This window comes from Andrographis paniculata, unplaced genomic scaffold, assembly GCF_009805555.1.
Source record: "Andrographis paniculata isolate CXL003 unplaced genomic scaffold, ASM980555v1 Contig79END, whole genome shotgun sequence".
NCBI lineage: Eukaryota > Viridiplantae > Streptophyta > Magnoliopsida > Lamiales > Acanthaceae > Andrographis > Andrographis paniculata.
In genome coordinates, this window is record NW_026137616.1 from 876349 (window position 1) to 902572 (window position 26224).

General features: G+C 38.9%; 5 protein-coding genes across 7 annotated transcripts; 4 read left to right on the forward strand and 1 right to left on the reverse strand.

Annotated features, from left to right (window-relative positions):
* Nucleotides 1-4065: 4065 nt before the first annotated feature.
* Nucleotides 4066-8778, forward strand: LOC127240642 (transcription factor bHLH157-like). The gene is made up of 10 exons (XM_051259438.1): nucleotides 4066-4727; nucleotides 5399-5488; nucleotides 5592-5700; nucleotides 5791-5832; nucleotides 5924-5983; nucleotides 6075-7475; nucleotides 7563-7664; nucleotides 7760-7891; nucleotides 7985-8116; nucleotides 8204-8778. The coding sequence occupies exons 1-10, from the start codon at nucleotides 4618-4620 to the stop codon at nucleotides 8399-8401; spliced, it is 2376 nt and encodes a 791-aa protein (XP_051115395.1). The 5' UTR covers nucleotides 4066-4617; the 3' UTR covers nucleotides 8402-8778.
* A 619-nt stretch (nucleotides 8779-9397) lies between these two features.
* LOC127240333 (probable serine/threonine-protein kinase WNK10) lies at nucleotides 9398-13197 on the forward strand. Its single transcript, XM_051258952.1, has 7 exons — nucleotides 9398-10103; nucleotides 10839-10876; nucleotides 10974-11201; nucleotides 11305-11525; nucleotides 11605-11762; nucleotides 11854-12247; nucleotides 12341-13197. Exons 1-7 carry the CDS (start codon nucleotides 9993-9995, stop codon nucleotides 12979-12981), a joined length of 1791 nt encoding a protein of 596 aa, XP_051114909.1. The 5' UTR covers nucleotides 9398-9992; the 3' UTR covers nucleotides 12982-13197.
* A 3563-nt stretch (nucleotides 13198-16760) lies between these two features.
* LOC127240273 (oligopeptide transporter 7) lies at nucleotides 16761-20024 on the forward strand. The gene is made up of 6 exons (XM_051258842.1): nucleotides 16761-16919; nucleotides 17041-17561; nucleotides 17700-17797; nucleotides 18097-18666; nucleotides 18743-18998; nucleotides 19081-20024. Exons 1-6 carry the CDS (start codon nucleotides 16880-16882, stop codon nucleotides 19867-19869), a joined length of 2274 nt encoding a protein of 757 aa, XP_051114799.1. The 5' UTR covers nucleotides 16761-16879; the 3' UTR covers nucleotides 19870-20024.
* Nucleotides 20025-20137: 113 nt separating this feature from the next.
* LOC127240274 (N6-adenosine-methyltransferase MT-A70-like) lies at nucleotides 20138-24584 on the forward strand. 2 transcript variants are annotated; one of them, XM_051258843.1, is made up of 8 exons: nucleotides 20138-21397; nucleotides 21572-21670; nucleotides 21888-21971; nucleotides 22054-22403; nucleotides 22804-23020; nucleotides 23584-23663; nucleotides 23945-24215; nucleotides 24455-24584. In XM_051258843.1, exons 1-8 carry the CDS (start codon nucleotides 20306-20308, stop codon nucleotides 24500-24502), a joined length of 2241 nt encoding a protein of 746 aa, XP_051114800.1. In that variant the 5' UTR covers nucleotides 20138-20305; the 3' UTR covers nucleotides 24503-24584. The 2 variants fall into 2 exon arrangements, with proteins under 2 accessions (XP_051114800.1, XP_051114801.1); XM_051258844.1 differs by having other exon boundaries at nucleotides 24429-24569.
* On the reverse strand, nucleotides 24451-26210 carry LOC127240278 (uncharacterized). 2 transcript variants are annotated; one of them, XM_051258848.1, is made up of 7 exons: nucleotides 25977-26210; nucleotides 25723-25869; nucleotides 25532-25630; nucleotides 25245-25436; nucleotides 24981-25100; nucleotides 24782-24853; nucleotides 24451-24675 (listed from the first exon to the last, which is right to left on the reverse strand). In XM_051258848.1, the coding sequence occupies exons 1-7, from the start codon at nucleotides 26208-26210 to the stop codon at nucleotides 24451-24453; spliced, it is 1089 nt and encodes a 362-aa protein (XP_051114805.1). The 2 variants fall into 2 exon arrangements, with proteins under 2 accessions (XP_051114805.1, XP_051114807.1); XM_051258850.1 differs by having other exon boundaries at nucleotides 25943-26135.
* Nucleotides 26211-26224: the final 14 nt, after the last annotated feature.

Genomic DNA, 26224 nt, shown 5'->3' on the forward strand with positions numbered 1-26224 from the left:
AATAAAAGGGTCAATCAATATTCAGGGATCTTAAAAATTATTATCATGCTTAGTTAATAGGCATCTAAATCATTGTCAATCCACCAATGTTTTTATTTAATTATAAATTCGAATTCCTTAATTTGATGTTGCAATATTTTTCATGAGTTTGTGATTGATGAGAAGACATAAACCCAAGATTTGACTACCAGCAATTATTCAGTCTCTCCATTTATATTTACTGAACAAAACAAACCAACTTTCCCATATATATCTATATATATATATAGCTAATTGAGCTGTCCATCCATTGATGAAATTATAACTAAAGATCCAAGTTAAAGGAAATTAAAAAGGTGAAAATGTTTCTATCTGTTTGGGCAAAGAATAATTTGAGTGGGACTTTATACATATATACATATATATATGTATATATATCTAGAGGGGGTTGGGGGGGGGGGGGGGGGGGTCCTAAGGTGAGTTGACTTAGTTTCTCAAACGTGATGATGAAGCGTGTGCTGCTCAGAGGTGACACAATTATATACTTTGCTATTGCTGATTTCTCATAAACCCTAATATATATATATATATACAAATTTGTGTGAGATTAATTTGTTGTGTTTTATTTAATTTTTTGAATGATGAATGGCTTATTGAGTGTAAATGCACCCAACTTTTATCTATGTCTGCAATCAGATTGTGGGGCTGTAATGTTTAGCTTTCTTTTTGATGCATCAAAAAGAAAGATTTGCTCTTTTAGGTATGTGTACATATTTTTATTTTTTTTTTAAAAAAAAGAAATAAAAGCAAGTGCCAGCATGCATGAAATTAAGAATTCGATGAAAAATAATAAATCGAAAAGTTATTTGATTATAGTTCTGATATATAATTAAGGTTTGGCAAATTAATTTGGAATTCTGTTTTAGGGTTTCTCATCAGTCATTTTTTTTTTTTCTCTCCCAGCATTTTGGATTTTATGACCCAAATTAAACCCTGCTCACTTTTTTTTTTTTTTTAAATTCATTTAATAAATAAAATGTATGCATTTATTCATAATTAAATAGAATAAATAAATTGCATGATATTGCCGAAAGCATGAATGATTTAATGAAGGATGAGACAGAGACATAAACTTCACTTTATATTGGAGGGTGTATCAGTATGTGAGTAGTTGGAAGAACACAAAAAAATTGAAATCATGGATATGCATGGAAATATATATATATATATTATGGCTACCCACAAATTAAATATATAAAGAATTAATGGTGTAACAAATTTAAAGGGTAGGCAAAAAAAACCTTAACACAGTGGTTAAGTCAAGATTGTCACACTATTTATCAAGATTGCACCATATATTCAATGGGCCCATATATATATATATATATATGTTTTTGCATTGCATATTAATTGTGTATCTATTATATTGATTGATTTATTTTATTTATTTATATGTGTTGTATGTATGATTAGAAATAATTGATGTTTCCTCAAACCATGGTAGGAGAATGATACTGGACCTCGGATACCCCAACACAGACTAAAACCCTTGATGGGTTCTTGCCAGCTTTTATCTCCACCACCATAACCATTTTCTGTAAATAAATAAAATTAAATTACAACTCCCAAACCAATTAAAATAAATAAATACATAGACCTAGGTGGTGATCAGGTCAGGTCAGGTCAGGTGTCATGTGGTGGATAATTGGCATTTGGAAATTAGAGGACAAATTAATTATATTATAATTAGAATAATGGGAATTTCTGTGCATATGAGAATGGTGTGATGATTGAACAGTCATTCAGAAAAAGAAAAAAAAAATTGGTGAATTTTGGGGAGCAGTGTTTGATCAGAGAATGATCCCTCAAAAGCCCACAATGTTGTTGGTTTCGTCACCTCCGCAACTGCAACTGTACCTGTCCTGTCCTAACCCTAACCCTAACCCTAACCCTAACCCTAATCGTGTCTCTCTCTATCAAGTTGTTCCCGATGGAGGAGGGGACTGCCCAATGCACATTCTGTCTTCCTCTCTCTATACATACACACAGTCACAGATGCATATATATATATATATACATGTAGAGTTGGGGTGGGGTGGAGTGGGGGTGGTGACAAGATAGCCTCCTACGCCTCGTGCTTCGCTCCCGGACGGAATATTCCCCCGGCGACCAATTATTGCATCATATCCTAATCCTCCAATTCCAATATTCAATTATTGGCCACTGAATTGTTTGTTTGTACGAATTTTTTCCTAGTACAAAAAATAATTATATTTAATTATTTATCTGCTAAAATTATATACAATTAGCTAGTTTTAATTCAAGAAACTGCGTTACATATTGTTCTAATTTGAAAATTATTGAAAAATAGAGTAAGAAATGCATAATGTATTTCCGTGGAGTAAAAGATTAAGGTTCTGTTTACATATTTATATCACATCAAATATTTATTTCGATTCAAAATTTTACTATTTAAAATCAAAATCAAAATCCAAAACCTCACAAATAAACGCACCCTAATAGATTTTTGTACAATGGAGCTACGCATATACATGGGAAATTGTGTTCATTTTATAAGTAGGATCTTTTAAATACGACATAAAGAGAATTGTAATTATCAACAATTTTGAATTTAAAACATTTGGGTCTAATTTACAATTGATAATTGATGCTTATCAAATTCGATCTGATTAAGAATATTTAATTTACAACTTTCTATTTTGGTCATGATCACATACTATGCAATTTTTATTTAAAAAATAAAATCTAAAATTAACAAAATCATAAAAAAATTTCCCAAGACATAAATAAACACACTCTTTACTTTCTATTGAAATGATAAAAAAAATTTAAAAAAAAAAATCAAATATGGAAGTGAGTTTTCCGATTAAAAAAAATAGTAATAAATATACAATATTTTATGGAAAACATATTGGCCCAAAAATAAGTAGTGATGCTCATATGTATGAAAAAATAATTTCTGAATAATAAAATAAACACAAAAATTGAACAGCAAGCAACCTCATCAATTTGGTATAGTATTTATTCTAATTAATGCTATAATCATCTTTAATGATGAATATTCATCATTGAATTCCCAAGAGAATAAAAGATATCTTTTACAATTACAAATATTATATTTTAATGACCATCGGATCTTTTCAATGTACATATTTGACCATAAATGACCAACCCATTGTCTCATGCCAACATTTTTATTCCCCAAAAATAAAATGGATATATATATATATATATAATATTAAATTAAAGAAATTTGATAGTGGTGAAAGTGAAATGACATGTGGGCCAGATCTTCTCGAGGAGGTGAGAGCAAATGGGGCCTCTAAAAATTTGATTTTGTATGTATAAATTCTGCAAGTTATGATTATTGAAATGGACATTTTGGTATTATTGGTTTGGCCACTTACTAAAATATTTGCAGGCTGAGCTTCTGGAAATATATTAACATCAGCCATGGCTGCAGCAGCAATTCCATCTTTGGCTGTTTTGTAGCGCATCTAATAATTAATGACCATATCCTCCATACTGTTCTTGAAAGTTTCTGCAGAACCCAACCATTTTGGTAAACCCTAATTGAACTTGATTCTGCTGCTAATTGGAAGGCTTAATAATTAAGGTCGATGGTGACATATTTGGTGGTTTTTAATTCTTGTAAAAAAATGGAACTAGCTGTGGTTACAAGGAATTGATGGGTACTTTGTATCATGTCCTTTTCTATGAATTGCATTTCATTTTAGAGAAAATAATTTAGAATTGCAGATGTAAGAAAGTGATGATCTCTCTCAACTGAAAAATCTTCCACAAAGATATTGTCCATATTAAATGGAGATGATACAATACAGAGGTAAAAGAAAGACCATAAATGCATTGCTAAAAAGAAAATTGAGGGAAATCTTTGTTGTATTTAAACTTTTATCTGATTTTTGTTGTTTTCTTGAATCCACAAAAGGCAGCCCCCACCCCCACCCCACCCACCAACTAACCCCCTATCCATCCATCCCAGCAAATATCCCCCAACAATGTGTGTGTATGTATATGTATATGTATATTTGTTTATATTAAATTCACTTCAACTTCCTCTCCCCTCCTCCTCCTCCTCCTCCATCTCTCTTGTCTTCTCTCACCTGACTACTTTATGCTTTTGTCCCACTTCTCTTTCTTGTTCCTTTGATGGGTTCTTTTTAAGCTTTTGGGGCATTTGGGGGAGAGGAGAAGAGCAGTAGTACTCCAGACAGACATCCCAACCATCATCTCCCTTTAGTCAGTGGTACTGCTACCATCACCACTGCTGTTTCTGTTTTCTTGTTTGTGGGGGGAAAACACTTTTCTCTCCCACCCCTTCATTGTTTTCCCAAACACATAATACAAAACTGCTTTTAATTTCTGTGTGGTTTTCTCCCCATTTTCGTTGCTGTTTCACCTTGTAGCAAATTGGATTTGGAGCCACCTTGGTTTTCTTCTTCAATTTCCCTCCCCGGAAAGAAAGATTGCATCTTTTTTTCTCCTTTCCCTAGAGTTTCTTGACGGGGATCTGAGCAACTTGATGTTTCAAACTTCACCGGGTTTCGAAGCAAAATTCTAGCTAGGGTTCATAGCTGCTGGATTCAATTGGCAGAAATGTACAGTGCAAAGAGGGATTCCGTGATGAAAGAAACCCTCAGGAGTCTTTGTTGCAGCAATGGATGGTGCTATGGGATTTTCTGGGGTTTTGATCAGAGAAATTCCTTGTAAGCTCCCTCTTTCTCTCTCTCTCTCTCTCTCTCTCTCTCTCTCTCTCTCTCTCAATATTGTCATATTAGCATGGGCAATCAAAGCTAGTCTATGCTCATTTTTCTTTTCCATGGGACAGGTTTTCTTTTATGGCCCCTTTCCTTTACTGTTGCTGTTGACAAAAGGGTTTTCATTATTTACTCTAAACTTCTTTGATATTATGAATTTTTTGCTTGGGGAGATGGTTTTGGAAACACATCAACAAGATAATTCCTCCATACACTTGTATTTCCTTTGATGATTCTTCTGAATGCATTTCTTGGTACACAAAAAATCTCTTTTAACGATTTGTCCCATGGAGTGAATAAAAAATTTGGTGTTTTATCTTCCACTCTTGCTCCTTTTCCTTTATTATTTTTCCTCACAGAAAGCATCAACTTTTCCTACTGCTTCACACCTTTTTCCATTACCATCAATGTCTTGTTGCCAGAATTACACAAGTCAAATTCATTTCCTGCCAGTTCCACTACTTACCTTTCCAGTACAATAGTTACTTGTGTTCCCTCACATTTGTTAATTAGTGAAAGGTCCATTAGTGTTTTCCTTTTGCATCCTTGACAATCCACCATTTCTTGCATGAAATTTAATGATACTGATTTTACACTGTAATTATTTCCACAATGGACAGATTATTGACATGTAAAGATGCTTACTATGAAGAGCAAATGAGAGCCTTGATTGATAACATGCTGATGCAAGTTCATGTGCTGGGAGGAGGGTAATTAAGCTATATGTTAAAATCTTTTTTAGTCATAAAGAATCAAATTTGTTCTTATTTGCATGATGCCTAAATAAGTTTTTGCCCTTTGGGATGAATTCAGAGTTGTTGGCCAAGCTGCCTTCACAAGAAACCACAGGTGGATGTTTTTAGATGACCTACAAGAAAGGCAAAACTGTGTAGGATCATCTCAAAGTCTTGACATTTTAGAGGTGAATTAACTTCTTGATCACAATTTGGATCTTTTAAGCTATCCTTAGCATTTTTTTACTGAATCCCATTAACTATACTATATTGCACAGGATGATTCTCTTCTCGACGCCCAACTCTCTTTGGGACTAAAGGTAATCATTTTTGTTGGCTTTAGTTAAGCTTTCAACACCTTCTTTCACCTGCAACCAAATTGTTTATTCATACCAATAATATGTATTGCAGACTATTGCTTTAATATCTGTTGAACCATGGGGCGTCGTCCAGCTAGGCTCGACTCGTAAGGTTTGGAACATGTCTCCCAATATACAGCCACCTGTCTATATCCTGAATCAAGTGATGTTAACTTGATCACTTATATGAACCTCTTTTGCAGGTTCTTGAATTTAAGGACTTCATTGAGCAAGTCAAGCTTGGTTTCCGGGGGATTGGTGAGGGACAGAAACTTGAGTTGCAAGAGAGTTCTTCAGACAGCCATTTTCTGTATTCAGGCACTCAGTTTAGCACATTGCTACCGTGCTATGCATCCGGCGCTGCTGCTGAGAACTTCCCTGATTGTGCCAACTCTGATGGTTTTTTTGGATCCAATTATTCGATATCCCCTCCATCTCAATTGCTGTCTTCTAGTTTGAACTTCACTGGATCTTCCTCCCTGATTGAGAACCAAGTTCAAAATGGCTGCAAGTCCAGTTCCCCATTAGATCAATTGCTTTATGAGCCGGGGAGTTCATTTGATTGCTCGGCTCTCACGGCATCTTGGTCTCATTTACCATCTGGTGGAATCAGCAGTTATGAATGCAGCCCCAGTTCGAGCTTGAATGCCTTGGCAACTACTTCATTAGAGGGTTCACAATTCTCAAAGGATGCATTGAATGCTCGGGATTATACTGCTTTAATCGATCCAACCTGCTCGAATGCTCCAAGGCCATCATCCGGCCTTTCGACTCTGGATGAACTGTTTCAGGACAACTCTGTTGCCGAGGATCTCTGTAAAACTGGTCCTATGGATGACTTTACTCGCTTGCTTTCGCCTTTGGCGTGCCCGAGCAATGCTTCATTCAGCGCACTTAGTAATGACCTGTCGCACTTGACAGGACACACTCTGGTCTCCAAATTGAGTGCTGAGAATCATCCAGCAAATTCTATGCAGAGTTCTGTTACTGATGCATTCAAGTCTAGTAACTATGATAGCAAGTTTTACGCCATGTCTGGCGTGGACAAGCTGCTGAATGGTTTGGGAGCCGAGACGGGCTGTGATCAAAAGCTTCAGAGCTGGAATGATCAGCCTCTGCTTAATGTTTCGAATGGTGCCGGCTTAGATTTCAATACAAATATCAATGGATGCATGGCAGAAAAGGCCTTTGGATCCAAAGTTGCAACATCTAACAGTTTGTTCTCAAGATTAGGCCTTGATCATCTCTTAGACGGTAGTGCTAGCAGCTCGTACGGTTCGTTCTCCAAAACTAGGTTGGAGGATCAACCATCACCTGTGGCTAAAAGAAGAAAAGTTGACATCGGTTCATGGCGACAAGACTCTGAGATCAGAACCGCCATTGATCTCAAAAGCGAAACCTCTGCAAAGGGGTCGATGGGCTTATGTGTTGCTGATAGCTCAAATATGGGTGCAGGGAGCTCTAGCTCATTGAAGAAGCAACAAGACTCTGCGAAAAATGGGAAGAAGAAGGCTAAACCAGGGAGCAGACCACGGCCAAAAGATCGACAGATGATTCAAGATCGCCTTGCAGAGTTGAGGGGGCTCATTCCCAACGGAGAGAAGGTAAGCATCCTTCATGGTTCCCATAGGAACAACTTGTTAGAAACAATAATCACAACCAATTGAAACAATGGCTGCCTTTTGTGACAGATGAGCATTGATCGTTTGTTGGAACGAACCATAAAGCACTTGAACTTCATGAGCAGCTTAGCAAAACATTCGGAAAGTCTGAAACAAGTCGACAAGTCCAAGGTAAAAGTCTTCTCTTGTTACTTATGCAGCATTACATAGAAAGAATGACCTATCCCTCGAGTAACATGTGTGGCTGTGAACTTGTTGGTTAACAGAGCAGGAATTTCCAAAAGGGCCACTCAAAAAACGATGGTGGAGTAACATGGGCGTGCGAAGTTGGCGATAAATCAATGGTTTGTCCGCTGATCATCGAGGACCTTAGTACCCCCGGACAAATGCTTATTGAGGTAATCAAGCTGACATTTATCTCACTAAATACAGACGATTCTTTCTTCATCTATTCTAAGTTCTAACATCCTCCAACCTCTGATCTGTTGCAGATCCTTTACGAAGAATGTGGTTTCTTTCTAGAGATTATAGATATAATTCGCGGCTTTGGCCTGACAGTCCTAAAGGGAGTGATGGAAGTTCGCGAAACGAAGATATGGGCTAGCTTCATAGTGGAAGCTAAGGTAAACACACAGAAGACTTGCATGTATTAATTCACATATCGATTCGCTGTCCTGAATGTTGATAGAACTTGTCGATGCCTTTCTCAGGGGAACCGGCATGGGACAAGGCATGAAGTATTCTCTTCTCTGATTCAGCTCTTACAAATGACTGGTGGAAATCTGTCTAAAGCGAACGAACACTTTGGCAACAATATCAGCTCAACCATGCCGTTATTCAACAACTATCAATCTGTCTCGGCATTCCCTGTCAACTTGGCTGATACAATTCAGTGTGCAAACTTGTGATAGATTCAAAGAAATTTCGAAAACTTGGATGGTGCTGCACGCTGCCACGACCCCTTTTTGCAGTAGATGCCTTAGCAAGACACGCGAGCAAAAGTATAGTTTTTGAAACATTCGGCGCTGATGCCTATAGCTTGTCGAAAGTAAAGTTTGAGCCGACGATGATTTTCTTGGTTCTTTGGTCTAGAGTAGATTTGTTTGTTTGTTGGTTTGGTTGGTTTGTTGAAAGTGACAAATCAAAAGTAGTGAGTAGTCAGTCAGTCTAACAGGAGAGAAATGCCCCCCAATCTTTATTTCGATCTCTCTCATTTAATTCTGTTGTGGTCTCTTGTGTATAAAATACTTGAATGATGGATTGTCATTGATTGCTTGGCTCTGTTGCAATGTGTGCCTTGATGAGTTGAAACCGCCATTGAAGAACCTTATGCAAGTCTTGAAGATGGTTAAGGACACAGACAGGATTGTCAATTATGATCATTACAGTACCCATTGTCGATAATACACTCTTCTTGCACCTTATTAACGACGATTCATCATATAAAGGAAATCTTCGAAACCAACGACGCCGTCGCCGGCCAAAGTCAGCGTACTTGTTGAAAAATCAATGGCCGGTAGCTTTGTTATTTCAGCAAGTCATCCTCGATAATCCCTTCGATTAAACCACATGTAATATATAATCAATAAATAAATTAAATTAATACATTATACTTATTTTTTATTTAAAATATTATTATAAATTATATTAGTATAATTTATTTGATACAGTTTTTAGAATTTGCTTGCACCTATGTTACTTATAATAACGGGTTATAATCTAATCTGTTCCGTTGCAAATAACAGAAATATTATTTTATCGCAACTTATTTTCAGTTTAACAAATATTAGAATATAAACAATATATACCTATTTTTTCGCTCAAAGGCTCAAAGTCGCATTTTTGGCATTCTCTTTAAAGGCAAAGTCGCAGTTTATTTCATATCCCTTCTATAAAGCCACCGCTTCGCCAATATAATGGTGAATTGCCGCTTCGATCTTCTATAAGCCGTTTCTCTGGAGCGATCTTCTTTGTTTTCTCAAGTGATTGTCGGCCATCAAATCCTTCTTCCTTCGTGTATATTCTGAAGAGCTTTTCGTGAGGGCGGCCAAAATTATTCCCTAGGGTTGCTTGATCCAATCCCCAATCCTGATATATCATGATTAGACAGGGGCTGAATTTCTAGGGTTTCGTAACACTCTCCCTAATCTTTGCCCCCTGCTAATTTTGTACATATCTCCATCTTCTTTTTGCTTTCTTTTATTCTGTTTTTGTTATTTTTCCCTTGAATTTTTTGTTTGTTGATTGAAGAATTAATAAATGAGATGGGAAGGTTGATCCGAGGAGAAGTGAGATCTAATTCTTCGCTGCATTCGCTGCAGTTGAATTTCTTCGGATGCCCTTTTCGATTTAGGTCGGGCATTACTTCGTTTTCCGTCGCCTGTGAAGCTTTCTCCGAAGACCTCGATCTATAACCCGAATCCTAATTGTACAGCTTGCTTGATTTTTCTCTCGTTTTCTTATTTTCCTTTTCATTGTTTTTCCTTTTTTTCTGTTGAGATGAATATTGCTAGCAATGAATTCTGGGCTGAGAAAGGGAGAATGGGAGCTAATAAGCAGGTTACCGAGCCTGAAATCTTAGATACGTCCTCGGACGGGCGATATATTCAGGTAAAGCTTTTATCTTTGAGATTTAAATTGTATATTTCTGTTCTCTAGACTTTTGCATTGATGGTGTGGATTACATGGGTGCAAGTATGGATATATATATATATAGCCTTATGAAAACTTAGGTTCCTGATAGCTTGGTTGTTTTGTTTTACTAATCTTTGCACTGTATTGTATTATGTTAAGTTTTTGTTTTATATTTGATTCATTTGGCATCTTAAAGTTCAGGTGGGATAACAATAGTCGTGTAGTCATTTGAAGGGTCACATTTGTTTTAAATTGTAGCTCTTGGCACCGTGAAGTTATACCTTATTAAGCTTGATATATCTCAATTCTCAAGAGTCCTAAAAATTAGCCTTATGCGATTTAATATATTTGTAAATGTTTGTCAATTTGTTAACAGCTTTTGAATAAAAACGCAATTTTAGTTATGAGCTTCGAAGTTCAACATGTTTGTTTGCATGGGTTGGCCTTTTATTGTTATGTGATCAATGTGGATATGATGTGGGGTTTGCTTATGATACTTCTACTGGCGTTGATATATCTCGGAAGCACTATCTGCAAATATACAAACTATACTTAAAACACATTATACGAAAACCAAATTAGAAGAATGTTTACTATGATGCTTTTGCTGTAATATAATCCTCTTTCCATTTGAAAGCCATGTTAGATCGGTAATTTCTCTTTATACACTTACACGGTTGTTTTATTACCATTTTCTTTTCCTTCCTTCAGTACAATGAAATCCTGGGGAGGGGAGCATTCAAGACTGTGTATGCTTCCTGCCCTTATCTTCAGCTTCTCTTTATAATGCAGTTGTCAGGCACCTTTTTTTCACATGAAATCTGACTTTTAAAATTTTCTTCTTAGTTACAAGGGGTTTGATGAAATTGATGGGATAGAAGTTGCTTGGAACCAAATAGATATTGCGGATGTTCTTGAGTCACCTGCACACTGTGGGAGGTTACACTCTGAGGTTAACCTCCTAGGGTCACTGAAGCATGAAAACATCGTTCGGTCATTTGGCTGGTGGGTGGACCCCAAGAATAAAACTATGAACATGATCACAGAGCTTTTCACTTCTGGCAGCCTGAGGCAGTGAGTTTCCTTATCTTTTATGATTCTCTTTGCTGCCAAGGTATTGCCCTTATCATCTATTTTTTTTTCTCATGTTCAATGATTGTGTCTCCTTCTCATATAGGTACCGGAAAAAACATAAGTGTGTAGATATAAAAGCTATAAAGAACTGGGCCAGACAGATCCTTCGAGGTTTACACTATTTGCACACTCATAATCCTCGCATCATTCATAGAGATATAAAATGCGACAATATCTTTGTGAATGGAAATTATGGTGAGGTTAAAATTGGAGATCTTGGATTTGCAACAGTAATGCAGCAACCTACTGCCAGAAGTGTCATCGGTAATTGTTCTGCTTGAAAGAAATGTCTGTGACCATTTATCTGATCTAGTTTAATTTGGAGTAATGTTTATTTTTTAAGGTACACCTGAGTTTATGGCACCAGAGCTTTACGATGAGGAATACAACGAGCTGGTGGATATTTATTCTTTTGGAATGTGTATGCTAGAATTAATAACCTGCCAATACCCATACAGTGAATGTAAAAATCCTGCCCAGATCTTTAAGAGGGTTACATCTGTGAGTACATCTACCCGACATATTCTACTTCTAGTGTGTGCTGATATGCACTTTTTGACATAAGCATTTATTTTATTTTATAAATCTTTAGGGCATAAAACCAGCTGCACTGGGGGAAATACAGGACCCTGAAGTGAGATGCTTTATTGAAAAGTGTTTGGTTCCTGCATCTGAGAGGTTAAGTGCTGCTGAGCTCTTGAATGATCCATTCCTTCTGCCTGGACACCCCAATAATTATTCTTGTGTTCATCCGCAAATATCGGAATTTACAACCAACCACTTGAACTCCGCACTAAATGCTATGATGGAAGTTGAACCTTCTTACAAAAAGCTTTCAGGTAGCTCTTACACTGAAAGCACCGTTGAAAATCCAGTGCCGGCTCTTGAAATTCACAGATGCAATGAGTTAAATAAATTTGTCCTGAAAGGAGAAAAGCATGATGATAGTTCACTCTCATTAACTCTGCAGATTGTGAGCTATGCAGGTATGTAAATTCCAATGTCAGAAACATCATCTTAAAAGCACTATTTCCTGCATATTTTTACTGCATTTTAACGTATTGTTTGCAACAAAATAGGTAATAATGATGCAGCTTGCCAGGAAACTGTTCACTTTCTCTTCTATATTAATGAGGATACTACACTATCTATTGCTGAGGAGATGGTTATATATCTCAGATTACCGGGAAATGATGCAGCCTTAATAGCTGAGATGATTGATAGTTTAGTTTCACAATTGCTTTTCTGCTGTGGAACATCATCTGGTAGCTTGAACGGAACAAAGAGTTTTCAGGGCTCTGCTATGGTTCAAAATGAAAATCTCTTGGGAAGTAATGCAATCAGAAACTATTCGCACTGGCATCGGAACCGAGAATCTAATGAGAGAAGCATGTGCCCAGAGTTACCTGTCTCAAAGAACAATTGTGCTATTGAATCGATTGGAGCATTGCCCCAATACATTGATGCATCAAGTTCAGATGCCATGTGCAAGAAAGATTTACAATTGGCTGATTATGCTAGGATGAGCTACGGGCCGTCCTTGATGACCAAAAGCATGAAGAAATTAGAAGATTCCTCCTCCTCTGCAGGCTCATGGACTACTGCATCATCAAGCGTAATGAACCCGAGCTCTTCAACTTCTCTAACAGATGAAGAGAATGAAATCATCAATGAGTTTAAGGCAAAGACAGAGCTTGAGACAGTCGATATGCAGTATTGAAGCTGTCATCATGAACTTGCGGATATGAAAGAGGCTTCACTTCAAAATGCCAAGAAGAAGTGGCTAATGAAGAAAGTATCTTTTCTTTGAAGTTTTACTTCACTTCTTTGTTTGAATTGTTCTGTTTGAATCTTGTTGTTGTTTCTTCATTTTGATCAACTGAATTTCTGATTGAGTTTGAAATAAATATTTTGCTAGCTCCAGTGAGCTCATCAATTGTGGATTTCATCTCTTTTATTGACTCTCTCTCACTCGGCCTGCATGCCTATTTATAAATAGACAGTTGCAAAAATTAGGGATATGGAGCAGATTGGGAATGAATGGGTTTTGCAGGCCTTGGACTTGCCTTGTTAGAAAAATATTAGGTCCAACCCACATTCAGGATCCATCCTGCAGGTTCGGAGCCTAACTGGCTAAAAAATTAAAATATAATTTACTATTTGTAGTTGTGGCGGTTGGCGGCTAGTTCAGTTGGGAAGAGAATTAAAGAAGAATGCCGCTGCTAATATAAATATATATTAATTCTAATAATTATTCAAATGTTTAGGTTCGAGTACTTCAATTTTTTTTATTTTTTAAAATTTTTTATCGAATAAATTTTCGGCGGAGTTTAATACTCTGTTTGGAAAGACACCCTAAACCCTTCTGCCTTTCCCTTTGAAAATGTGGTGACTAGTTCTATTTAATATTTCATATTTAATGCATAAAAAATCTTAAAAAAAGAATTCCAATATTCAGACAAAAATTTGAAACAATTAGGGCTTATAGCCTAACAAACATAGTCCACCCCTATATCACTTTATAAATATTAAATAATTTTTATATATGACATAAATATATAATAGACTTTCTATTTATGTGTGAAAAAAATATTCTCTTCGGTCTTTTTTTTTTTAATGCACGTATTCTTAGGCAATTACGGTTTTTGTTATAAAATAATAAATTTGTCCTTAATTTTGTGTATAAAAATAAATAAATAAAGTTAAGGTAAAAGAGTAAATTTTATGCATAAAAATAAAAAAATGGCCATAATTGTTGGACATTTTCAATAGAAAAGTAAGAAGCATTAGTTTGTGAACGGAGAGAATAATTAATAAAAAATGACAGCTAGAATTATCTTTGCAAACGATAATAATGTGTTTGGACAAGATTCTAATTCCTTCGGTTAGATTCTAATATTTCATATAAACTGGAATCTTTACAAACAAGAAAAATATATCTGTACAAGATCCTAATTCCAGGAAGGCAAACCTTTGTCCAAACCCCACCTGCCATTCAAACCATTTGTGAATAAGATTAATATCACTACATTTACTTATCTTCTTAATTTATTGCAGCAGCCCATAATGCAATAACATGTTCTTTCTTTTTAAGCACGTGGAAGTCTACATATATCTACTACTAATGTGCTACTTTCCTCATTCAAATTTTATGTTCATTTGATCAAGCACACACAAAAGTATATATATATATATATTGTATGTTCTTCCATTCTTGAACTGAGCTAGCTCTTTAATTAGATTTTGTAGACTTGTAGTAGTAGTGCATGTAGGAATTCTTGCCTTTTATAATTAGGGAAATCATATATTGATATGATTTACCATATAAATAATTTTGAATACCTTATCCGAATTATTTTTACTTATGGTAAGATTGTTGTTGTGATTATTTTTTAATTTATCCAAATCTCATGAAGCCTACCCTTTAACCCGAAAACAAATGCAAGTTAATAATTCTTGAAATATATTGTTGGTTTCTTGGTGATAAATGCAAGTCTTTTATTCTTTATTGTGCTTGAATAGAAATAATTATCATGAAGAGATTTGTTAGCCTGTACTTACAAAAGGAAATGAATTTCGATTTTGTGAGGTTCGTGCTGAAACAAAGTCAGCAAAGCAATCATTTTTAAGTGATGAAAGAAACATTGCCCATCTAGGATTCATTCGCACCAAAGTGTTCGAATTAACACTTATTCGAACTAGAGCAAGTAAAGAGGCTTCGCCACTTTTTGGTAAAATTGAGTCCAATATTGCTGTCTTTATTTGTTGGAAGTAGAGACGAAATTCTCAAAATTATTAAGAACTTACAAATAAAGCCATCAACTAACTTGGCATTCGAATCAAAGAAAGATTCAAAACAATAAAGTGGCGAAAGCATGTTTCATATGAAAAATCTTTGTGCCACCAATGGCATGATTTATCAAAACGATAGACTCTATATTTGTTGCACCATAATGGTGTTGCGCAATGCAAAAACCAAACACTACTTGTCGCATCATTCATAGAGATACAAAGTGCTCCGGTGAGGTTAAAATTGGAGATTTTGGATTTGCAACAATTACGCAGCAACCTATTCCATAAACGTCTTTGTTAATTGTTCTGCTTGAAAGAATGTACCTGGGCTTATGGTGAGGAATACAATGAGCTGGTGGATATATATTCTTTCGGGATGTGTATACTAGAATTAATAAGTGAGACGACTTTATTGAAAAGTGTTTGGTTCCTGCGTCTGAGAGGTTAAGTGCTGCTGAGCTCTTGAATGATCCATTCTTTCTCCCTCAACACCCCAAGAATTACTATCGTGTTCATCCTATCATGGAACTTGAACCTTCTTACAAGAGGCTGTCAGATAGCTGTTGAAACTTCAGTTTCGGCTCTTGAAAGTCATAGATGTAATGAGATAAATAACTTTGTCCTGAAAGTAGAAAAGTATGATGTAGCTTGAAGAGAAGTACAGAACAGAGAGGTTTCTTCAGGGCTCTGCTATGGTTCAAAATGAAAATCTCTTGGAAAGTAATTCAAACAGAAACTATTCGTCCCGGCATCATAACTGAGAACATAATTGAGACAGTTGAGGTGCAGTATCGATGCTGTCGACATGAACTTGTGGATATGAAAGAGGCTTCACTTCAAAATGCCAAGAAGAAGTGGCTAATGAAGAAGAAAGTATCTTTTCTTTAAAGTTCTTGTTGAAGTTTGACTTCATTTTGTTGTTTGAATTGTTCTGTTTGAATCTTGTTGTTGTTTCCTCAGATTGATCAACTGAATTTCTGGTTGAGTTTATAGATAGACAGTTGCAACTTTAGAAACCAAAAGAAGAAAAAATTCTTTGGAAACCAACATGTACTTTTAGCTGAAATCCCCTCTCACTATCATATTCAGTTGCGACCTTTTGTTTCCACAATTGGATCAAAGAGATTCGGGTGTTCTTGTAAGAGTATAATGTTCATCTATGTTAGCTCCATACAAGAATCCATTGATTCTAATCAACTATATAAAAAAATACATGTATTATTGCCAATCTCAGTACCATATTAGTTATAATAATACGAAAAGTAAAAACAGTATATAATAATATAATTGACCATGGATTAAATATATTATTTAGTTCAACATTTTTATGTTGTCAAGATCTTTCCCTTTGAAAATGTGGTGGCTTGCTCGAATGGATCTCATGTGACCACCAAACCAAAAATGACAGCCAGAAATATCTTCCTTTGTGACATCATCAATTGGAAAAATATTCCCGGTGTTAAAATGCTCGAAGTGGCTCTATTATTTCATGTAAATTGGAATCTTTACAAAACAATAATGAATCTGGACAAAGATCCCAATTCCAAGATTACTGCATGTGTTCATTCACTACAAAACTTATGATGTGCAAACCTTTGTCCACACCCCACCTGCCATTCAACCAATTTGTGAATCAGATTAATCTCACTACTCACTTATCTTCTTAATTTATTGCAGCAGCCGATAATGCAGTAACATGTATTATTTTCTTTTTGTTTTTTTTTAAGCACGTCGAAGTCTACGTATATCTACCAATCAATGTAATAATTACAGCCGAGCTTATTTATTCCAATAGCTCATCCAGAAAGCAAGCAACCTGCCCATCTATGGAGTATCATTCCTCAGATCAAATCACAGACCCTCTACGTAAGTAATCCTCTTCGTCCAAAAGATTCCATCTTTACCATAAATTTACACATATTGTATGTGTTTCGAACTCTTGAACTGAGCTAGCTCTTTAATTAAATTTAATTTTGTTGACTTGCAGTAGTAGTGCGGAAGAACTTCAGGGAAGAAGATGAAGGTAAAGATGAGAGCCCGTCCAGTTCAGGATCCGGCGAGGTCAACGCCGATCCCGGCGAGAATTCTCCGATCAGGGAGGTTGCCCTGACGGTGCCGACAACCGACGATCCATCCCTGCCGGTGCTGACCTTCAGAATGTGGTTCCTGGGCGTGTTGTCGTGCGTCCTCCTGTCGTTCCTGAACCAGTTCTTCTGGTACCGGACGGAGCCGCTCTCCATCACCGCCATCTCCGCGCAGATTGCGGTGGTCCCGCTGGGGCAGCTTATGGCCGCCAAGCTCCCCAGCCGCGTCTTCCTCAAAGGTTCGAGGTGGGAATTCAATCTGAATCCAGGGCCCTTCAATGTCAAGGAGCATGTCCTCATCACCATCTTCGCCAATTCCGGGGCAGGCACCGTCTACGCCATCCACGTCGTCACCGCCGTCAAGATCTTCTACCAGAAGCACATTAGCTTCTTCGTCTCCCTCATTGTCATCATTACAACACAGGTAGAAGAAGATACAGGCAGACAGGCTCCTACCTGCCTGTCTGCGTGGTTGTTATCAATGAACTAATTAATTAGTAATTCTTGTAAGAATAATTGATTTCATTCGATTCGATTTGATTCAAGTTTTGGACTACTTTAGGTTCTTGGATTCGGATGGGCTGGGATTTTCAGAAGGTACTTGGTGGAACCTGCAGCCATGTGGTGGCCTTCCAATTTAGTCCAGGTCTCACTGTTCAGGCAAGTTTGCAAGAATCTGTTAATCCCTATTACCATAATCAATCGATCGTGGACCAAGAGAATCCCATCATCATATTTCGATACCTATAATTTGCTCCCATCCACTTGCCTTATGGTAGGGACAGGACAAGACAGAACACTTTTGTTTGTTTGTTACAGTTCCCAATTTCTTGTCATGAAATTAACACATATTAACACATACAGGACATCTTTACTTGGATTTAAGCTATAGATGAACATGAATTTGACAACCGTTGGTTTGTTGAATCTTTGAACATGTTGTCGATGTAATGCAACAGGGTTCTTCACGAGAAAGAAGAGCGGCCCAAGGGCGGCGTCACACGAACGCAGTTCTTCCTCATCGCATTCGTTTGCAGCTTCGCCTACTATATTTTCCCCGGCTACTTATTCCAGATGCTAACCTCACTCTCATGGATCTGTTGGATCTTTCCCAAGTCGGTCCTCGCCCAACAGCTCGGCTCTGGCCTCCGTGGCCTTGGCATTGGTGCAGTTGGCCTCGACTGGTCCACCATTTCATCCTATCTCGGGAGCCCCCTGGCGAGCCCGTGGTTCGCCACGGCTAATGTCGCTGCAGGGTTCTTCATTGTCATGTATGTCATCACACCCCTCAGCTACTGGCTCGATTTCTACGACGCCAAGACATTCCCGATATTTTCAGACGGCCTCTTCACCACTTCCGGACAGGAATACAATATCTCCGCCATAATTGACTCACATTTCCACCTCGACACAAAGGCTTACGAGCGCGAAGGCCCCCTTCATCTCAGCACGTTCTTTGCCATGACTTATGGCGTCGGATTCGCCTCGCTCACAGCCACGCTTATGCACGTGTTCCTGTTCCACGGAAGGTAGGTAGTGGCGTTGTTACATATGAACTAATATAACATTATACATATACATATGATGTCTCGAATGGAATTGCAGAGAAATATGGGAGCTGAGCAGGTCGAGCTTCAAAGAGAAGAAAATGGATATACACACTAAGCTGATGAGCAAGTATCGACAAGTTCCCGAGTGGTGGTTCTGGTGCATTCTCGTCGCGAACATTGCCCTCACCATCTTCGCCTGCGAATACTACAAAGAACAGCTTCAGCTGCCATGGTGGGGCGTCATACTCGCCTGCACCATCGCCATTTTCTTCACCCTCCCCATCGGCATCATCACCGCCATCACAAACCAGGTAGGCAATTACTCGCTAACATTGTGTTCATTACAAGATTGGGAGGTATAAAATTAGTTTTCGACAAAACTACTACCTGCAGTCGCCGGGGTTGAACATCATCACCGAATACATAATCGGATACATCTACCCCGGGTACCCCGTCGCGAACATGTGCTTCAAGGTCTACGGATACATAAGCATGCAACAGGCCATCACATTCCTCCAAGACTTCAAGCTCGGACACTACATGAAAATCCCTCCACGGATGATGTTCATGGCGCAGGTCGTCGGAACTCTGATAGCCGCCTTGGTCTACTTAGGGACAGCGTGGTGGCTAATGGAGTCCATCCCGGACATGTGCCAATCGTACTCCGATGTCTGGACGTGCCCCGGCGACCATGTCTTCTACGATGCGTCGGTGATATGGGGCCTGATCGGCCCCCGCAAGATCTTCGGAGACCAGGGGACGTACACGATGGTGAACTGGTTCTTCCTCGGGGGAGCGGTGGCTCCGGTGATGGTGTGGGCGGCGACGAGGGCCTTCCCGAATCAAGAATGGATCAGGCTGATCAACATGCCGGTGCTGATAGGGGCGTGCGGGAACATGCCTCCGGCGACGGCTGTGAACTACACGACGTGGATCATAGTGGGATTCCTGTCGGGATATGTGGTGTTCAAGTACAGGCCGGACTTGTGGCAGCGGCACAACTACGTCCTGTCGGGAGCGCTGGACGCAGGGCTGGCGTTCATGGGAGTTCTGCTGTACCTCTGCTTGGGAGTGGAGAACATTGGGATTGATTGGTGGGGGAATGATCTTGATGGATGCCCTTATGCTTCCTGCCCTACGGCCAACAATGTTTTCGTCGATGGCTGCCCAGTCGTGTCCTAGTGAATAGAAAAGATTATGATTTTTAGATGATTGCTTTTGCTTGTTATCCTCAGTATTATTATGTTTGTGTTTGTCAAGAACAAAAGCAATTCAATCCAGTTGTTCTTGTTCTATTCATTTTACTTCGTATGAGTACGACTATAATTTTTATCTTCTTCAGTGTGAATAAATAAATAATTTACTATTAATTATTGCAAATAAATTATTGGGTTTCAGTAATTGATTTTAGTAGTAGTATATATATGTGCTGTCCCACCCTCCACGGATCCTGCGGGTTCTTGATTCAAGATTTCATTCTCTCCGGTTCTGTCATGAGATGGCGCAAAACCTCGCCTGAACCCTTAATACAGCGGATCGCGAGGATATCTCAAGGATCGAGGAATTCAAGAACTTGTTAAAGATAATCTGTCTAAAGGTAAAGATTCGTGAAAAGGGGATGGAGGGTCAATCTACCGATGGGAATGAGAATTCAACTTCTGCAATAAAGGAGATGCGGCAGCAGCTTGAAACCCGGATCGACACCCTCCACACGACGCAGTTGGACCTAATCGCCTCTCTCCAGAACTTCGTCCCGGACCTCGTTTCCTCTCTAGACCTCTCTCTAAAAGCAATTTCGGCTATTAACGGTAAACCCTTTTCTCCCCTTGCTGAAATCCTCCCTTCCAAGCCTGTTTTGGGGAAATCCAATATCCATAAGTTGCCGCCAGAGAATCCGAAAATACCTGCTGCTCTCGTCTCGAAGCCTTCGCCCAGAGAGAATGAGAGGGCTTTGATTGAGGAAAGCGGTGGGCCGCTTTCGGTCGTTAGGTCGATGGTGGCCGTGTGTTTGCTAGAGAGGGTGCCTTTCCGTCCAATAGATTCGCCCGCGGTGTTGAGAAAGTTGGAGAATGATTCGTCGGCTACAGCAGCTGAAAAAGCCGCCTTGAGGGAGTTGGGTGGGGAGGCAGGAGCAATGCTTGCAGTGGAGATGGCGTTGAGGGCAATGGCGGAGGATCATGGTGGAGTGGAGTTGGATGAGTTTCTGGTGAGTGGGAAGTCCACAGTAATGGTGATGAACATTGATAGAACTAGGCTTTTGAAAGAGCTGCCCGAAACTAAGCAGTTGAATGAGGGGGGTTCGAATGATGGAAACAGGATTAGTGAAGTTGGGAAGAGTGGGGAAGGTATAATTGGTGGTGCCGGCGTATTTGGAGTTGGAAGGGGGATGCCGGACATGTGGATGGGAGGACCAATGATGTCAGGGCCTAGGGGTATGGGGCCGAGAGGGGCGGGGATGATAGGGGTTCCAAGAGGTGTGGGGGTGCCGCCTCCAATGCATAGGCAGTCTCCGGCAGCTCCAATTGGGCTTCAAGGTGGAGGGGCGAATGCCCTTTCATTGAAGCCAAAATCGGAAGAGGATGAGATGAAGGATCTTATGGTCTTATTACAAAAGAAGAGCTTTATGGAACAGCAGAAGTCGAAGACAGGAGAGGAGCTTTTGGATCTTATCCACCGGCCTACTGCTAGAGAAACTGCAGTGGCTGCTAAAGTATGTTTCTTTCATAGAAATTGAGCCTGATTTTATCCACTGTTGGTGCTCTTAATCGTTTTGTATACCCTGCTGATGTTAGATCAAAACATTGCTGATATTGATGTTCTTACTGAACTAGACCTCTTATTACTTTCTGTCTATTGTTTGTTCTAATATATAATTTCGTATCAGTTTAAAAGTAAAGGTGGTTCTCAAGTGAAAGAATACTGCTCGGCACTGACCAAAGAAGATTGCCAACGGCAAAACAGTTCCTTCATTGCTTGTGAGAAGGTTAGTATATGCCAGATTCTGTGTCTATTTTGATGAGCTATCAGGAAGATAGCTTCTCGTATTTATGAAGACAAATTCATAATGTACACTCTGCTATCTATTATTTGCAGAATTGTCTTTGATTGTTATTTTCTCTGATTTATATTCTCTCGGGCTATGAAGATTTGGAATCACCACCTGTTGTCATGTGTCTGAGCAATCATTGCAATTTTTTTAGGTTCATTTTCGACGAATAATTGCTGCACATACTGATGTTAATTTGGGGGATTGTTCATTTCTTGACACGTGCCGTCACATGAAGGTATATTCATCATTTTGTTATTTCTATTGTTATATTTGATGCATTTGGAAATAAAAGATATTGATTCATGAATCAATTATAGACATGCAAGTATGTCCACTACGAGCTTGACTCAACTCCTGATGTATCATCTATGATGATGGGACAAGGTAATATCCCCAGGCCATTAAAGCCTCAGAGTGCTCACTACTGCTCAGAAGTAGAGCTTGGAGAGCCGCAGTGGATTAATTGTGACATACGGAATTTCAGAATGGATATATTAGGACAATTCGGGGTCATAATGGCTGATCCTCCCTGGGATATACATATGGAATTGCCTTATGGAACCATGGCTGATGACGAAATGCGGACACTAAATGTCCCTGCATTACAGACTGATGGTCTGATATTTCTCTGGGTTACTGGGCGTGCAATGGAACTTGGCCGTGAATGGTATGCCTCCTTTTTTGTTTCATCTTGTTGGAAGTTTTACATTTCTCTGGTTGGCTTCTTATTTCATTCTCTGATTGATTATTTTTGTTTCTATGAATTGTAAATGAAGTACACGATAGTTTGTTTAAATCAAAGTGGCTACGAGTTCTCTTATATCCTGGAAATTGACTACATGAGACAGATACAGTTAAAATATTTGCTAAATCCGTATGCTGTTTCTGAATCAATAATTGTATCTACAACCATTCGCGGGAGGATGTGTGTCATGCAAAACTCAATTTCTGAGATCACCATGTTGGTACTCTTGCAGATTGCAGTTGTACACTTTATAATTTTTTTTTTTTTTCCACTGAAGATGTCAGTTCTCATCTGGTTTTGTTTGAATTTTATGCTTGTTCAGTTTGGAACTTTGGGGGTACAAGCGTGTAGAGGAGATAATCTGGGTAAAGACTAATCAACTTCAGCGGATCATAAGAACAGGTCGCACAGGCCATTGGCTTAACCACAGCAAGGAACATTGCCTTGTTGGAGTAAAGGGTAACCCTGAAGTAAATAGAAATATTGACACTGATGTCATTGTTGCTGAGGTTCGTGAAACAAGTCGAAAACCAGATGAGGTTAGTACTCACTATACGTGGTAGAACATTGAGTTTCATTTGCTTGAATCGTTTCTCTTGAAAGTGTTTCAATAAGTTTCTTTAGTTTTGAAATCTAATACTACCTTCGTCATCGAAACTTATGCCCATTTGACTGGGCACGGATTTTAAAAGAAATGGGTAAAAAATAGAAACGATCCCTTTTTATAGTAAAGAAAAAGTAGAAAAAGTAATATTTTACTTTAAAAAATAAACGGAATTATTTTTTATGACATCCAAAACATGAAGAGTGGGATTGGTGTTGTCAAAAAATTAAAATAAAAATCTCTTAATCTATAGAAAGGGTATTTTTCCTTGACAGGAAATTTTTTATTTAAACTGTTCTTGAAGTGGCGATGGACATTATCTCAATTCCAACGCCTGAAATGGGTATTTAAATACCAATCACTGTGAGGATTGTTCCTATTTATGTGAGAGATGCAAACTGTATTCTTCTGGCTCATCCCAGTATTACGATTTTGAATGCAATGGCTTCTTCCTCCACATGATATATGCCTAAAATAGATATATGGTGTATATAATAGATGTATGCCATGCTGGAGAGGGTAAGTCCAAGAACAAGAAAGTTGGAGCTGTTTGCGAGAATGCACAATGTACAAGCTGGGTATGTTTGCTCAACTATTGTTCATCTTTTTGTTTACAATCATAGAAAATATCGGTATTGAAGATATTAAACTCATTGGTATAATATGTTAGTAGTTTTTATTGCCTAGAGCATTGAACTTGAAGTTTTTATTGGTGGACAATTATGGAATAGTTGTGGCTGCACTTGTAGGCTCATTTTTCTGATTCTTTAATTTCGATTATTCATAAGTGTCGGAACTGAGCTGCATTGTGCCATCTAAGGATCTTATATAACATCTAAGGATCTTTCTTGGTCGTTAGGTGGTTATCCCTGGGTAATCAGTTGCAAGGAGTTCGCTTGGTAGACGAAGGTCTTCGAGCCAGATTTAAGGCAGCCTACCCTGCTGTCGAAGTGCAGCCCCCATCACCTCCCAGAACAACTGCTATGGAAGTGGATCGTCCTGCTACTTCATCTAGGAACCCCTTTGTTGAAGGCGAAACCAAGACATTGGGGAACCAATTTACAGATTCGACCGGACCGACAGCTTCCTATCCGTCGGAAGCCAAAGGGTTGACTGCAGCTGGAGATACGGTGAGTTAAATTTGCTTTGCACTAACTCCGCATTGAGTTCAGCAAGTTTTTCTTTAAAACCTGATTTTTGATACACTAATGAGGTAGAAAGAAGAAATGAATTGTCGAGCTTTTTCTTTCCTTGTCTCAGTTTGGAATCTTTTGTCACAAAAAATAGTGAATAGCCTGTTTACATGTCCCCTTTCTTGATCGAAGAATCTCATTCTCTAATAGTTGGGATTGCTGCTTCTTGTGGTTAGAGCTTAAGAGCAGCTTTCGCCATTGCGAGCGTGCCCTTGTATGTCTGATTTCCACCTATAAAGCCACTCATATGCACAAAAACACCTCCGGGGATAGCCGACTCCTTAGATAGCTCGTCATCTGTCAAGCCACGCCACCGAGCAGGAAGTGCTTTGCGGCTCTCAAATCTGTCTGGTGCTACTGTCATCGCCTGAACTCGCCACCGCTTGCTTCGTTCATCCTATAAACCATTTCCACTTGATGTGATGTGTATTGCAGGAAATATGATGACAAAGTATAATGGATTTGGATCACTAGGAGATGAGTATGAAAATCCAATTAACTACCTGATAAATTACATATTTAATAGGCGGGTTGATTTTCATTTCTTCCTCAAGCTCAAACAGAAGAACTTTCCACTGCAGACAATGAAACGAGTTGATCTTGGTGAAGGACTAAAGGTTTGTAATATGGGAAACATCTTTATGGGGTATTGAGAGTTGCTTAAGAATGAAATGGATTTTCGATGTTTGAAAATTTGCTCACCGGGCAAAATGTATCCAAGACCATGATTTCCCCGCTCGGATCGATGTTGAGCCTCTCCTCAAGACATTTCTTCACAACTGACCTAGCCGGTAGCCATGATCTTGCGTGGTACCAGACGCTCTGTTGAAGGAAGAACTTAATTTCTGTAAGAACTAGCCACCATGTTTATAGCTGCTGCCTTTCTAGATGAAGCCAGACCTTAGATAGAAAGCTAGAATCATGAATTATCGAAGAAACTGAAAGAATGTGTTAGAGAAAACTCACATCCAAAAACTCCTTGCCAGCCAGAGACATTGCACGTTGGAAGGCTTCATCTTCCTTCTCAGCTGATTGATCAGGATCCATCCAATCTAAGTTAAGTTTACCAAGTCGAGAAGATAAATCGGTATTATTTACATATCTTGGTGGCCTTTTAGTGTCGTACTGGTTTATTCCGTTGTCAATGGCGTCGATGGCCTGTCATCATCCACAAGTGTCTGTTAAATAACTTAGAAAGAATGCAGGACGTGGGGAAAAGAGAGGCTTTGATGTTGAAAATTGCTGCAGAAAACCTCCATGAAGTTCTTATAAACAGCAAGAAACAATCTGTGCACATCTGGATGGTCTTCATCGGCTTGAAGCTCCTTAGCTATGATCTCCTTTCCAAAATGCTGCTCAAAAAACAAGCATACAAGAATAAACAATAAGCTGCAAAATCTAGACTGCAGCTTTGAAGATGAACTGTTTGAATTTTACATATTACCTTGTAGACAAGACCTGCGCTACTGAGCTTGGTATTAAATCCATGCCCGAAAACCTCTTCAAAACCCTTCTGATGGTGGTCGTACCGGTCCCTGGCGTGATCGTAAACCCCTCCCACATCCAGCACCGCATCAACCGATTCCAGCACCTAACACACAGCGCAACACGCATTTCATCGAACACATCGCCTGCATTCACGAACACCAAAATAGCAAACTTACGAAGCCGAGCACGAAAGCAGCATTACAACACGACCTTGGGATCGCGGGTGCGGACGACACGAGCATCGGAGAACTTCCCCGTGAGGCGAATCATGAAGCAGCCGAGAGCTTCGTCGCAGTGGAAGCTGCCACTATGAGTGCCCACTCGCTTCACCGCGGCGGAGCACATCGACGACCGACTAATACCGAATCGGCCATTGCAATCCTGCTTGGAGGCGGCGAGGGCACGGCGGCTGCCGAAAACTGCTCTCGAAAACGGCCGCAACATTTTCTCCGTAGGGC